This window comes from Lytechinus variegatus, chromosome 18 (assembly GCF_018143015.1).
Source record: "Lytechinus variegatus isolate NC3 chromosome 18, Lvar_3.0, whole genome shotgun sequence".
NCBI classification, from domain to species: domain Eukaryota; kingdom Metazoa; phylum Echinodermata; class Echinoidea; order Temnopleuroida; family Toxopneustidae; genus Lytechinus; species Lytechinus variegatus.
Genome location: NC_054757.1, coordinates 2,242,142 through 2,259,030, shown reverse-complemented (window position 1 = coordinate 2,259,030; position 16,889 = coordinate 2,242,142). Strand labels below are relative to the sequence as shown.

The 16,889-nt window shown below is 36.3% G+C and overlaps 1 protein-coding gene across 1 annotated transcript in view; it reads right to left on the bottom strand.

Moving 5' to 3' along the window:
- Positions 1 to 16,889, bottom strand: part of LOC121432140 (ankyrin repeat domain-containing protein 17-like) — a 55,782-nt gene that overhangs the window by 36,969 nt on the left and 1,924 nt on the right. Inside the window, exons 2-3 of the mRNA XM_041629996.1 lie at positions 15,382 to 15,529; positions 14,647 to 14,812 (exon numbers count right to left, since the gene is read on the bottom strand). Of these exons, the coding sequence (XP_041485930.1) occupies positions 14,647 to 14,812; positions 15,382 to 15,529 (314 nt within the window). The remainder of the gene's footprint in view (positions 1 to 14,646; positions 14,813 to 15,381; positions 15,530 to 16,889) is intronic.

Sequence of the window (16,889 nt, the reverse complement as noted above, 5' to 3'; positions counted from 1 at the left end):
TGTACTTATTACTATCATGTTTATTAATAGGTAAGAAAAATCAGAGAGCATACAGGCTGAATGGTCAGAAAAGTGGACCAAACAAAATTTTGTACATGCACCTTTACACAGACATCGTGTAATATGAACAGGCTACATGTATGTGTTAAGAATACATTATAACACTTAAAAGATCAAAATGGTAGTAGTCCCCCCCCCCCTCCAAAAAAAAAAAAGAAAATATTTTTTGGGAAGGGGGAGGGGGGTGTTCCACAAAGAATAAGGCACATGCATATCACTGCATACTGGCACACTCCATGAAGGCATTCATGTTAAATGTTCTTTTACAACTTACAACATGTAGGGCCTATAAAGCATAAGTAATGTGGGTATATAAACTACGTACAACTTTAAATTCAGGTAAAGTCCAACAGTGCATGTACTGTCGGTAATCCTTGGAAACAATCACCCCCCCCCCCTGGTGTGTATTCATACATGTGGGACAATTAAATACTGGTACCTAATTTGTATCAAGTGTACATGTACAACAAGACATCGACTACCTCCATATGCTACATGAACATGTAGATTGTGGGGCACTTTTCAATCGATAGGTCTTCATTATACTCATAATACATGTAACACTACGTACATGTACACAATGTTATAAAGACATTGTAAAGTCTTTTTTCTTCTTCTTATATAGGCCTACATGTACTCCTGCTATATTTTCATACATGAAGTGATTTGAGCTCTGTGTAAAATGGGAGGAATTTGTCTTGTCAACCCTTTTACATGTACATGTAGGTAAAATACAATACTGCAAAGACAACGGTATTGGCCCGCTGAATTCCTTTTTCTACAGGAGTCACAGGACTACTGTAGACATGTATCAATCTGAGTTTTTTATAAGTACACGTATTCATATGAAATATACATTGTACTGGTAGACCTTTAAAATAAAGGGCAAAAAACATAGCCAGTGTGGGATTTCCCAGTTTGAAACGATACCACCAAAGAGTGAAATGCAATGAATTATGCACTTGCCACACTGAATGATATCTACAGTGTGCAGAAAAAAAGTCCCTGTCCAAATGACTTTGTCATCGTGTTTGTACTTTCTGCCAATTTTAGGAATTTTGGCAAATTGATTTGATTTTGCCCTAGATCTCATCTACACTACAGTGTCTCTGCACACAGTGTATTAACAGTGCAGTATACGATGTGTGCACTTATGATGGCTTTTGGTTTGTGGGAGAAGACAGCACTATGTGGCTGGTACACTGTAGTAATATATTATTTTATTCAGCTAAGAATTTATCCATGTACAGTGCATTGTGTAGTAATAGTATGGCGCTAAAAATCATGTATAATGTGTAGGTTTGAAAATGTGAACCTGCTTGAATTTACATGTAGGAGCTTGAATTACAATTTACATTGAATTACAATTTACATCAGACCCCTGTGGGATTTTACATGGCTCTTTCTGGTACCTCAAGGGCAAATTCGCCCAGCACTTCATGATATTTCTTTTTTAAAGATAAATTCCAGTTTTGGTAACGATCTCAAAATGACTTTTTACAGAATCTAATATGACCACCCAAGAGTCTGTTTGTATGAATAAAAAATATGTGCCATGGGATTCTGGGAGAAATTGTGTAATTGCTGAGAAATAAGCAAAATAAGCGCGGATTCGGTCACTTCCGTCGGGTCTTTATTCCAGCAATAATAATACTGTCCCACGTGTGCCTATCTGTGTTGGTGATCTTCAGTGTGAACGTTTTTCAGCGTAGATGTCAAGATTTCACAAAGTTCAGTTTATGTAACTGTACCAGATCTAGATCCTTGATGATATACATGTACTGACAATTAAGCCTGGTTTTACAGACTTTCTCATGAAATCAGTGTTTACTGCAACTACTGACATTTCTCTTTAATGAAAGACATTTCCAAGTGTGATCATTTTTTGTTTATCTCATTGAAATATCCATGTTAAAATAAAAAACAGCCAAAACACAAAGCACAATTATCGCAATCCAGACAGATAAAACCAAGACTGTAAAATGGTAAGGGTAGAGTCTTGAATAAAGACTAGGATGTCTGGATAAAGCACTACTCTGTGCCAGTGACCTTGACACCGTATAACCTCATACTATATAGGACAAACCATTCCATAGACTTGAATGTGCATTATGGGATATGTGTACAAGATTGGAGAAATAATTTTCCCACCATTTCCCAAGTGCATTGTAGCACCCCCTCCCTTCCTCAAAGCAAATTGGAAAATATGGTTCACATTCATTCATGTTGATAGTGTGTACTTTTGGCATTCCATAGACTTGAATGTGCATTATGGGATATGTGTACAAGATTGGAGCAACAATTTTCCCACCATTTCCCAAGTGCATTGTAGCAACATCCCCCCCCCTTCCTCAAAGCAAACATTCATTCATGTTGATACAGTGTACTTTCAGCATTTCATAGACTTATATTCAGCTGGGATGGTTCATCATTTTCATTCATGTTGATGATAAACCAAGGCCATGTTTATGCTTCAACTTTTCAGGCCAGAATCAGCGTTTCCAAAACGCGGTTGCGTCAATGCTTACTTTCATTTAAACGCTGTTTCAAAACGCCGATCGTAAACTCACAAAAAAGTGCGTTTGTAAATGTCGTTTGACCAGAATCAGGCTTTCTGGGGAAGTATAAACAGAACCACGATCGTAAACGTGTTTAAATGACGTCATTTGGTACATGCTTCCGGTGAGATAAAATCCGCGGGCAAATACTGTCGCATTGCTCCATGTTATCTCCACGTAATAACAACACTCGGAAATTAACTTTCGAAAAAAGGCGCGCCCAATTTGACCTCGCTTTCCTGTGAAGCCAGCTGGAGATCGTGATTTCGCCTCTGGACAGTTAAGCATAAACAGCACTCCCAGAACCACATTTACGATCAGCGTTTTGAATCGTCGATTCAAAACGCTGATTCTGTCCTCGCAATGGAAGCATAAACACCCTTAATGTACTTTTGGAACACAAGAAAATTTCATACTGTGTGGTCTTTTCTACTTGCCCTTTGGACTTATACAGGATACCTCAACTTCCTAACCACCACATATTTTCCCATCTTTTCCTCAATGAAATCAATTTTGTGCCCTTGAATCAATAAAATGAATACTATTTCGGTAAATGGATAGTCTATATTTCTAATGCAAAGCCTGTTTTCAATTAAATCCATTCAAATATCTTCTCCTGGGCCCTATTAATAGCCCAACAGTGATTGATAAACTTATCATTTAGGCATATTGTAGATTGTACAGTATTGTACATGTAGGTCAATGGTTATACATATAGCACTGTACTTCAAATTTACACTGTATGCACAATGCTGGTATTTTTTTAACAATATCTGGCAGGTTTTGGGGGCTGTCATGAACAAAATATGCAAGGTCTCTCCATTTTATAAACTCAGAAACATGAGCCCAGAATCTCACATGGAAGCTTTTATTAGGCGGCCTACATGTACATGCGTATGGGATTGCATTTTCTTGTACCCTACTGTGAACAACTATTAAATATCACCAAATCAAAGGAAAGAAACTTTTGTTAAAAAATATCTCAATACGCCCTGGTGGACTGCATCTGTAAGAATGGAAAGAATTGAATACAGGCTTACAGTTTACATACATGTACATGTTCATGTACAAGTGGACTAATATGCAGGATTTGTAAGTACAGTAAATATATTGTACACAAAGTACATGTCACATGTCTTACATATAGCCATGCAGGGAAGCAAGGATACATGTTCATACTGCATGCTACACAGTGAAACAAATTTGGAGAAATACCTGCATATATATACCATATGTCTGATGCTCCGAAATATGTGAAGCCCCACCCCCTTTCACCAAGGGAAGCAATGCATAATTAAAGCATTGACTTCCTGTCACTTAGAGACCATGTGTCTAGCCATAACAAACACCTGTTGCGATTTATAGGACACACCGTGAGGACCATTTTCATGGAAAAGACTATGGCAATCCACTCTCACTCACACACTTTACAATGCAAGCCAGAGTTTGAAGAGAATTTTTCTTCATTAACAATCCACTGTTTTGAGAAGTATGATCAAGATCATTCAAAATACTCATCATCTACATGTATGCAACTGATGTTTATCCTTGATAAACAGTTGATACTTTAATATGGTTGTAATTAGGCGAGAATACACCAACAATTCTGCTGTCAGTCCAATTCATTTCTTAAGTTTAATAATGTATGTTAATCCTATCCGCAGAACACAGTACTATTTAAAGGACAAGTCCACTCCAACAAAAACTTGATTTGAATAAAATGAGAAAAATTTAACAGGCATAACACTGAAAATTTCATCAAAATCGGATGTAAAATAAGAAAGTTATGACATTTCAAAGTTTCGCTTCATTTCACAAGAACAGTTATATGAACGTGCCAGCTACATCCAAATGAGAGAGTCGATGATGTCATTCACTCACTATTTCTTTTGTTTTTTATTGTTTGAAATATGAAATATTTTTATTTTCTCATTGTCATGTGAAATAAATTTTCATTCCTCCCTGAACACGTGGAATTCCATTATTTTAACATTTGTGCTTCAGGCAAGGAGGTCCTAATCGCCAAATTAGTAAAAATTGAAATATTGTATAATTCAAACAATAAAAAACAAAAGAAATAGTGAGTGACATCATCAACTCTCTCATTTGGACGTAACTGGCTCGTTCATATAACTTTTTTGTTAAAAATAAGCGAAACTTTGAAATGTCATAACTTTCTTATTTTACATCCGATTTTGATGAAATCTTCAGCATTGTGCTTGTCTGATTTTTCTCTATTGATTCAAATCAACATTTTTCTGAGGTGGACTTGACCTTTAAATAGAAACTGCCCTGATTTGAATGTAACAGGAAACATTCCCGTAACACCAATTCTAGCGAGTAATTGTACGCTTGTTTGTCACAAGTACTTACATGTAGGATATTGTAGTCAATGCAATCAATCATAACAAAAAGATGTTGTATGATGATTGCTAAGCTTTGTGTTACAGGCCCCAGATCATAATTTCTGAAATCAATATTTTTCACATGAGTCTTTATTACATTCACTTTTTCAGGATCTCAGCACAAGAGGGCATACCTAGTCCAACTCTGCACAGTTAGAACCAAACACATCTAATTCCATAGTTCCACTCATTTAATTTTTTTTGGTTGTGACACAAGTTGAGGGAGAATGTTTTGCATTATAAACTAAACCTACAGTTAATAACTGAAATGACCAAGACAACATACTTTCCAGTAATCATGTTAACATTCTCTTTGTCAGAATTTAAGTCAATGGCCCTTATTCTGAACTTGGGTTTAAATCAAACCCTGGTTTAAAGTTGTGGTGTAACTATGGAGAGCCAATTGGAGCACAAATCCCTAAACAGTACACAATCAATATATTAACCCATATGACACCAAAACCGTTCATAATTGTCTGGGAATGATAACTTAAATATTTTTTCTTCACTATTAAAGCAAAAGGAAACAAACAAGTACACATAAGAAATATACAATATAAACAAAATTGTTTAACTTTTGGCTCCCATAATTTTAGCACAGAGTTAGACCGTGGTCTAAGTTGAACCCGACTTCAGAATACGGGCCTATGTATTTTGTATTGTTGCTGCAACGATGCTAAATGAATGAAACAATGGTTGTGATTAAAGGTCATGATCTTCAAAGGTCACATGACTTTTATTCACTATTGACAAGTAAAGAATGTCATATTTCCAGCTTTCAGAAAGAGGAAACAGAATACGAAATGAATTTGAGATACATAGCTGTACAGAATATTCTTCTGCTATAGGGTTGAAAGAAGGAAATACCATGCCTATCCTACAGGTGTACATGTATGTAGAAACACTGATTGACTGTGTACTAGGGGCAATTGGTAGGTAGGCAGGCAGTCATCTGTACAGATGGACACCCGACTATAGTGGAAATGAACCCACTAGAATCCCTCCTTCCATCTGGTTAGAGCTCATATCCATCCACTACTATACATTATGCAATCCAATCAAATTTAGATCCTTTCCCTTCTCCTTCATGTAGCTTTCAATTAAAGTATTCACACAGACATAGATCTCAGTGAATGAAATGCATACTGTATTTCCATAAGATAGGTGAATCAGAGAAAGAGACAGAGAGACAGACAGGCAGGCAAGTTGAGACACAGAGACAAACAGAGAGACATTGACAGAGGCAAAGACAGAGAGACAAACAGAGAAAGACATACAGACAGAAACAGAAGGACAGAGGCAAATACAGGCAGAGATAGAAAGGCAGAGGCTAAGAAAGCCAGAGACAGAAAGTAAGGCCTTGGCAAAAACAGAGACAGAAATAGAAAGATAGACAGAAAAAAAGAGAAAGATAAAAAGAAAGAGACAGAAAGACAGAGGCAAAAACAGAGACAGACAGAGATAGAAAAAAAGACAGACAGATTTAGAGGATTGAGGATGGAGAAGCAGTGTGAAAATTTATTCGCAATTTCCCATTAATTGAAAATATTGATTCGATTCAATACATATTTACAATGTACATGTGTACATGTACTTGTGCAAGAAAAAAATAAATGGCAAATGACTTATGCTTGCCAGAATGGCAGAATCCTTTGAAAAAAAGATATGTATTTTACCACTTTCAGTAAAGCTTGTCTGTAATGAACCAATTAAAATGTCCCTTTCATTATCCAATTCTACTATTTACAATGTGTATGCCTCAATCATATATTAGATAAAATCATGGAGCTACTATCTTCTTCCCACATTACAAATACTCTACAGGGAAACCATAAGGTTACAAATCCCCATCTCGAACATGATTTTTTTTAAGGGTAGTTATATATGAAAGGCAGCTCATTTGCAATGAGGCAAATGTGGGGGCGACATGAGCCAGAATCTTTGAAAGTTCAGATATGTATGAGTGGACAAGCTACGTGTGTGCATTTCCATTAACAGATACATGTACAGTATTAAAATAGTATGGTTCTATAACATATGATTACTTATTCCATGCAATTATCATCATTTTGATGACATGAAATTAAAGTTAATTATGTAAATTTTAGCTATGTTTGTGACTTTGTGTGAATGTAAATCTAGGGACAGTGATTTTCCATTTCTAAAAATTGCCTTTTCCGTTTCAGGAAATCTCAAATTTCGTTTCAGCATGTCTGAAAACGGAAATTCTGTTTCCCCATAGACTTAGTGTACAAGAAAAATTGACAATTCCGTTTACATAGAAAACTAATACGCAACGAGTAGCGATGTCAAAATGCTAGCGCTGCTCAAAATTTGCATCTACCAATGTACTATCATCGCTTTAAAATCCATATTAATCGAAGAGATTTGAGCTCATAAAATATTTAGGGAAACATAATCAACATGAATATATTCTCACCTTTCATATTATTAGCATTATTTTATTGTTAAATGGGATTCTATCGCTGATTTGGGGACTTTTCGGACATCGTTTGAGCAGTCGACGACTTCCGAATATCCGCTATTTTGGATTTGATGAATCACCATGATCATTATATTATGACCGAACGTAGAGGGCAGCAACAAACGGCCGGATTCTGCCTTCTATGTGGACGTAAGTGTAAACTAATTTGGATACGATCGAGTGATGGAGAGGCTCGAGTGTAGTTACGATGTGTTGATGGTCATGATTGTTGTTGCAAAGTGAGATCGTGTTTTTTTCAGTTGATATTCGTATTTTGTTGAGGATTTGGGATTAATTTTTGTTGCTTTTTTGTACATTTTGAGAAAAAACATGGGTCAATCCATATCAAATCAACCAATTTTCAGACAATTTGTCACCCGACCCTCTTCGATTTTCTTTAAACTCGCACCAAATGTTGCCCCAAGTGTCTGACGGAAAAATCTGAAATATTTTGCCCCAAGGTCAAATGGTTGCTAAGATACGGCCTCCCATAGCAACCAATGCGAACTCAAAGAAATTATTTTAAATAAAATTGCCTATTTTTGATTGACTACTGCAGCAAAGTTTGATTGATTACAGTCTTCATTTTAAGTAAATTGGAAGAACTTTTTGGTCTAAACATGCAGAGTATACTGTAGCGCGGACCTGTCAACCGGATTTCGCACACGAGGTCACCGAAAATGGTGTTAAGCATCCGTGTCAATGATTTCAGAAGCATGTTTGGAGGATCATAAATCCAAAACTAAATTAGCTTAGAACCAAATATTATGCACATTTATGGACTTTCATATACTCAACAGAATTACAAAAAATTGACCCAAGAGTGTGTGTCGTTTTCCTGTAGGGCGCCCTCAAAGTTGGATTTTTTTCAAAAGATGCCAAGTTCAAGGTCACGGATCACCTCCCGTCCCATCGAGGAGGGGGACCAATTTCTGTGTTTTGATAGACATTTACCCATATTTTCAAGTGTTACTTGAGAAATTTTGCTACCGGAATGTTTAGGGGCTGATTTGCGCATTCCAAAATGGTCGTAAACACCCTAAATTTGACGTTAATGACACATACATGTACATGCTTTTCAACACTTTTCAAATTGTGATAACTCAAAGATGAAATGCCAAAATACATTGATATCTTCTGTGATGATAGTCTGTAATTGGTATTAAAAGGATATATCTTCAGAAATAGTTTTTATTGTTGGTAATGACCTTGAAAACACACCTAAAATTCAATAAAAACAGTAAATTGGCTAATTTTCCAGAATCATATGGCATTCAAATGGTGTTTACATTGACTTTCAAATGTATGTCATTTCAATATAAAGGGTGAGCTTAAGCCAAAACTTGATAGACATGTTCAACTTTTGTTCTACTTTAAGTAACATAAAACATTTGAACTCAAAACTATATCATTTGACCTTGAAATTATTCCAAATATAGCTGATTATTGCTTTGTAAGTAGCATATTCAAATTGCGCGAGTACATTGCACTTTGCAACACATTTCAAAATGGATTTTCTCATAGAGAGAATACCTGATCAGGCTGATATTTGCAGTATTGGTAGTCTGTAATGAGTTCTTGGAGGATCTACAGATTAAGTACCTATTCTCTCATGACAATGACCTTGAAAATACAGCTGAAAATCATGAAAATCAATAAATCATACAATTTTCATTAGTATTAGTAATCTGTTTTTACCCACTTTTCACTGTGTGTTATTCCATCTTAGATTGTGAGATCATGCTAATAATTGCAAATCATGTTCCACTTTTGGTCTACTTTAAGCTACATAAAATATTTGAACTCATAACCTTATCATTTGACCTTGAAATTGTTCCAAATATAGCTATTTGTGCTTCATAAGTAGCATATTCAAATCACACGTGTACTTTGCAACACATTTTAAAATGGATTTTCTCAAAGAGAGAATACCTGATCAGGCTGATATTTGCAGTGTTAGTAGTCTGTAATGAGTTATTGCAGGATCTATAGATCAAGGAACTATTCTTTCATGACAATGACCTTGAAAATACAGCTGAAAATTATGAAAAATCAATAAATCAGACTGAACTCAAAACCATATCTTTTGACCTTGAAATCATTCCAAATATAGCTATTTGTTGCTTCATAAGTAGCATAATATTCAAATCGTGCATGTACATTGTACTTAGCAACACATTTCAATACTTGGAAATAATTTCAAGGTCAAATGATATTGTTTTGAGTTAGTCTGATTCATTGATTTTTCATGATTTTCAGCTGTATTTTCAAGGTCATTGTCATGAAAGAATAGTTCCTTGATCTGTAGATACTCTAAGAACTCATTACAGACTACTAATACTGCAAATATCAGCCTGATCAGGTATTCTCTCTTTGAGAAAATCTAATTTGAAAAGTGTTGCAAAGTACACGTGTGATTTGAGTATGCTACTTATGAAGCACAAATAGCTAAATTATTTCAAGGTCGAATGATAAGGTTTTGAGTTCAAATATTTTATGTAGCTTAAAGTAGACCAAAAGTGGAACATGATTTGCAATTATCAGCATGAGCTCACAATCTAAGATGGAATAACACACAATGAAAAGTGGGTAAAAACACTTGATTACTAATGAAAATTGTATGATTTATTGATTTTCATGATTTTCAGCTGTATTTTCAAGGTCATTGTCATGAGAGAATAGGTACTTAATCTGTAGATCCTCCAAGATCTCTTTACAGACTACCAATACTGCAAATATCAGCCTGATCAGGTATTCTCTCTATGAGAAAATCCATTTTGAAATGTGTTGCAAAGTGCAATGTATACTCACGCAATTTGAATATGCTACTTACGAAGCAATAATCAGCTATATTTGGAATAATTTCAAGGTCAAATGATATAGTTTTGAGTTCAAATATTTTATGTTGCTTAAAGTAGAACAAAAGTTGAACATGTCTTTCAAGTTTTGGCTTAAGCTCACCCTTTGTATTGAAATGACATCCATTTGAAAGTCAATGTAAACACCATTTGAATGCCATATGATTCTGGAAAATTAGCCAATTTACTGTTTTTATTGAATTTTAGGTGTGTTTTCAAGGTCATTACCAACAATAAAAACTATTTCTGAAGATATATCCTTTTAATACCAATTACAGACTATCATCACAGAAGATATCAATGTATTTTGGCATTTCATCTTTGAGTTATCACAATTTGAAAAGTGTTGAAAAGCATGTATGTGTCATTAACGTCAAATTTAGGGTGTTTACGACCATTTTGGAATGCGCAAATCAGCCCCTAAACATTCCGGTAGCAAAATTTCTCAAGTAACACTTGAAAATATGGGTAAATGTCTATCAAAACACAGAAATTGGTCCCCCTCCTCGATGGGACGGGAGGTGATCCGTGACCTTGAACTTGGCATCTTTTGAAAAAAAATCCAACTTTGAGGGCGCCCTACAGGAAAACGACACATACTCTTGGGTCAATTTTTTGTAATTCTGTTGAGTATATGAAAGTCCATAAATGTGCATAATATTTGGTTCTAAGCTAATTTAGTTTTGGATTTATGAGCCTCCAAACATGCTTCTGAAATCATTGACACGGATGCTTAACACCATTTTCGGTGACCTCGTGTGCGAAATCCGGTTGACAGGTCCGCGCTACAGTATACCCTGCATGTTTAGACCAAAAAGTTCTTCCAATTTACTTAAAATGAAGACTGTAATCAATCAAACTTTGCTGCAGTAGTCAATCAAAAATAGGCAATTTTATTTAAAATAATTTCTTTGAGTGCGCACTGGTTGCTATGGGAGGCCGTATCTTAGCAACCATTTGACCTTGGGGCAAAATATTTCAGATTTTTCCGTCAGACACTTGGGGCAACATTTGGTGCGAGTTTAAAGAAAATCGAAGAGGGTCGGGTGACAAGCATTGGTTGATTTGATGTGGATTGACCCTCATGTTTTTCCGTGATTTTCCGTTTGAAAGCCACTTTCCGTTTCAAACAGCCGATTCCGTGAATTCCGTCCGTTTTCCGCGATCGCAGAAAATCACTGTCCCTATAAATCAGATTAATATGAATTATTATATGAATTTACTCATGAACAATTTTCTCAAAAATACATCTTACTGACAATTAAATTTTTAGTAATTTTCAAGAAATAGATCAACTTTCAAACTTATAACATTTCAAAAACTTAACCTTGGTTAAGATTTCAATCTTGATACTGCCACATGGACAAAGTTCAATAACCTTTGCTCTTGATCATCACATGACCTGAAACTCATGCAAGGCGACCAGTGATACTAGATTACTCTGACGTCCAGGTTTAATGAATTATTATACACGTACTTTCAAAGTAACATGTATGGTATCATTTCAAAAACTTAACCTTAGCTCGGTTATGATTTCAATGCCGATTGCATCGATATCGGAAAGCTGTGCATACATGTATGTCTCGCTTCTGCTATGTAGGCAAGACTATTCAAACCCTCACTTCAAATTAAAGCGAATTCATAAATTTCATTGTTATGGGCACAGAGTCTCAATTGCCATTTCAACGTGCAGTGGAAGTGAGTCATGTATTATTTTGCACTGTTCCCTGATCAGGGTGGGCTACATGTAGATTCATCTCATCCTTGCCGCCATCCACAGTCACTTTCACTTTTCACCATCCAGTGCATCCTCAATTCTCTTGTGCTTCTTCCTTGAACCGCCCATCTCCAACTCACAAGCCTAAACCATGCCTGTAATACCTCCACGGCAATTTATTCATACTAACGTACATGTACTCCTTCAAGCCTTGGCCAAATGGTCCAACACTTCTTCAAAACCCAACATCAAGCATCAAGTCCTCAATAGTCTTCATGTCTATCAGCTTTGTATTAATCAAACCCTTGCTCCAGTCTTAATCCTCCTCAAAATCCCCATCTCAGTTTCACCTCAAACACCAAGGCCCGAATTCACAAAGGTGGTTTTGAAAACCCGTGGTTGAGTCTATGGTTTATGCAGATTTCCTGTATAAATTACGCTCATTTTACCGTGTATATCAAAAATTGTCCAATGCTGATGTGCGTTTTTGTCACAGTGTGCCACATTGACGCCTGTTGCCGTGGTTATCCATGCTGTTTTATTCATGAGTCCTGTGTTGTACTGTGTTTTTAATTAATGAGTCCACTTTTCAAACAGTGGACTCATGAATAAATCAGCGTATCTAACCATGGTAACATGCATCAATTTGGCGTACTGTGACAAAAGCGCGCATCAGCATTGGAATTTTCTATACGCGCTGAATTAAGCGTAATTTATACAGGAAATCTGCATAAACCATGGATTCAACCGTGGGTTTTCGAAACAACCTTTGTGAATTCGGGCCCAAGTCTCACTCCAATTAAACATCATCAAACTTAGACAACTCTTAACATCAATTGTTTCCTCTCATCTTCAAATGAACATTTTCCTATGAAACAGCTCTCTATATTCCATAAACTTCATTTATACCCATACCTTGCTCTAGATGTCCAGCTCCCTCACATTCATCACTCAGGGCTCTCACTAAAAAAACAAGTGGAACACTTCTGGCAGTCTCGCCTGCATTACACAATTTGATATAGCAGCAGTGCTTCCTTTGAAAACAGCTAATAATCATTCACAGAAGAAAACACTAATATAATAATAAAATATGTCCATTGACCCAAAATTACCTTTGACCATGATCATTTGACCTAAGACATGTGCAAAACAATAATTCATACTTGATTACCCTTATGTCGTTGTTTTATGAGCTAGATCAATAAATAGACTTCCTAAGTTATGATGTCAATTCAACACATACTCCCAACACGGCCAGAGTTCATTGACCATTAAATGACCTTTGATCTTGGCCATGTTCCTGAAATGCACACAGGGTATTCAGGAATACATTGCTGCTCTTATGTCTAAGTTTCATGAACTAGATCCATAGACTTTTAAAGTTATGACAATTCCACAAATACCCCCAACATTACCAAAGTTTGTGGACCCTAATCCCTAAATGACCTTTGACCTTGGTCATGTGACCTGAAACTAGCACAGGATGTTCAAGGATACTTGATTGCTCTTATGTCCAAGTTTCATGAACTAGATCCATAAAATTTCAAAGTTATGACAACTCCTCAAAAACCCCCAACATGGCCAAAGTTCGTTGACCCGAAGTGACCTTTGACCTTAATCATGTGACCTGAAACTCAGGCAAAACCTTCAATGATACACTATTACCCTTATGTCCAAGTTTTATGAACTAGGTTCAGATACTTTCAAGGTTATGACAACATTTCAAAAACTTAACCTTGGTTAAGATTTTGATATAGATTCCCCCAACATGGTCTAAGTTCATTGACCCTAAATGACCTTTGACCTTGGTCATGTGACCTGATGATGTTCAGTACTTCAGTAATACTTGATTACCCTTATGTCCAAGTTTCATGAACTAGGTCCCTATACTTACTAAGTTATGATGATATTTCATAAACTTGACCTTGGATAAGATTTCAATGTTGACGACGCCGCCGCCGTCGGAGAAGCGGCGCCTGTAGTCTCGATCTGCTATGCAGGCGAGACAAAAACAGCAGAGCAAAACACCTCAGACCCCAAAATAATTCTTCAATTCTCACCATGTCCTTTCGTGTCAAATCATCAACAAGTGGAAAGCCAATGGCAGTCTCGATTTGTGCTGTCATGAGGGCAAAAATCGCCCTCATGAATTTCCTACACTACTTCCAACTCTTCTGGCATCTTCTATACACAAAATCCCTTGCCCAGCATGGAGTCGCATCTTCATCTCTGTGCATCTCACATGGATCATCTTCCCACATTCCTTGCATCAAACTGACTTTGCTCTTAACATATTTCCACATTATACAATGTGGGTTTACCCTTATTCTCACAATTTTAGTTGTTGGAAAATGAAACCAGAATTTGGAAAAAAATAATGGGTTCAACTTCCAGACATTTCCTATTGGAATACCAGATTCTGACTGCTAAGACACCATGAGAAAGAAGATATTAATTTCAACTTAGACTTTTGATCCCAGCACAGGCGCATATAAATATCAATAGTAGAGTCTTAAAATGGACTCTTTTACAAGGTACAAGGGCTACTTTTTCTTTTACATACCCTTCAGTATGTTGGCCTGGAAGGACGGTGTTCTCCTTGTTGATGCCATAGAGGGCGGCCTCCGCTTGGTCCAGGGCAGAGCTGACAGAAGACGTTAATCTCCCAAGGATCTCTGGGTCATACGCCTCAATCTTCCCATCAAATGGCCCTCCGAGCTTATCGATACCTGTGAAGAAGAGTATCCAGACAAGACATCAGGACCAACTACTAGCCTACGCCACAAAGCAATAACCAGTGTAGTGAGACCATACACTGATTGCTAGCATATACTGTGGTACTCAAAAGTCAGTGAACCCACCAGATAATGAACAAATTCAAAGTGTTCATGTTCTGCCAGGTTTAAGATATCTAATTGTGAAGTCAGGTGATAAAATATTACATTCAATGAAGTATGTTTCTAAGGGCTTGCTGAACATTATAGTGTTGGTGTCTACATTCAGCCCATAGCATGAAGGAGTGCACTTTTAGGTGGGGTTCACCAGCTTTTGAGAACAAATGTATCTACTTGTATTGCAGGGTCTTGTTCTTTAAGAGAGTCACCATCAATTCAAACTAGTATAAAGTGAGAAAACAGACAATGTTAAGTATAACTGAAACATGTTCCTGGGTGTCATGTGAGCTCCAGAGAGCGATATTATTTAGAAAAGGGTAACCAATTGGGTGTAAAGATCACCATCAGTCGTAGGTAAACTACTGAACAGCTTCATGAAACCACTCCCCAGATTTCTCACTTACCTGCTGCATCTAGGAAAGCTTCTAAGGTATCGGGATCCACAGCCCTTAGGTCTGGATGTCCCTCTCTGTCCAGTCTCAGGAGTTTGTTGGCAATCTCAATGGTAGGTCCACTCTCCAGCTCCTCCTGATCCAAGATGAAAGATTCAACCTGAGACATTGGCATACATGCAGGATAGGTACATGGTTCTTATCAGTAAATTAAACAGAAAAAGGTGTTGTGATATTTCAAACTGCATCTACTACAGACCATTTCAATGCTTGACTAGGCAAAAACAATTTGGGTGATGGGGATGAGGAGATGAAAATTAAGATAAACAAGAAACTTAAAGGGCAAGTCCACCCCAACAAAAAAAAATGATTTGAATAAAAAGGGAAAAATCCAACAAGCATAGTGCTTAAAATTTCATCACAATCGGATGTAAAATAAGAAAGTTATGAAATTTTAAAGTTTCGCTTGATTTCACAAAACAGTTATATGCACATCCTGGCTGGTATGCAAGTGAGGAGACTATGACGTCATCCACTCACTATTTCTTTTGCATTTTATTATATGAAATTTTTTCCTAATTTATTAGCATTATTTAATACTACATGGTTCAGTCAAGTTGGTCCTTATTGTCAAATCTATAAAAAAATGAAATATTGTATAATTCAAACCATAAAAACAAAAGAAATAGTGAGTGATGGACATCATCGACTGACTCACCTAGTTGTGCATATCACTGTTGTGAAAAATAAGCAAAACTTTAAAATGTCATTTACTTTCTTATTTTACATCCGATTTTGATGAAATTTTCAGCACTATGCTAGTTACATTTTTCTCTATTTATTCAAGTAAGCATTTTCCTGGGGTGGACTTGACCTTTAATGCACATACATATTGTAGGTTTACCAGGTTTTGGGCAATGCAGAGACCTGTTAAAATGGTGATATGACACATTCCTGTTTTTAGATGATTTTCAGATGATGACCATTATCATAAAGTTGAATTAGTTGATTATGTTCTCCGTACTTCATAAATCATTAAAAGTGCAATCCCCAAATGTGTTATGATGTAATATCAGTCTTAATTTTCCCGTTCCCCCCCCCAAAAAAAAAATGAAATAATGCTTTCGCATACATGTACAATGATGTCACTTTGTTCATGTATAGCTAGCATCAGTCTAAACCAATTGAGTCAAACAAATTTTACATCCAATTTATTTTGGGAAAACACCAAATTTGCAAGTTGTCCAATATCAGAAGTTTGGGGGCAGTTTAACTTGAAAATTTAGCGTTTCATACTTTTCCCATTTGAACAAGTGCATTTTTACAAAGTAACAATTGCATGATTCTTAATTTGATTGAATGCCAACTTTTTTCAACCAAAATTTTGGGACAAAAATTTACATTACAGGTCCACTATGAAATCACATGCGTTGTGCGAGGTAAGTAAGTATTACTAGTAACCTTGCATGTTGTGTGATTGTTATTTATGTAGATCTATGAGGTATATCGCTAACCGGAAC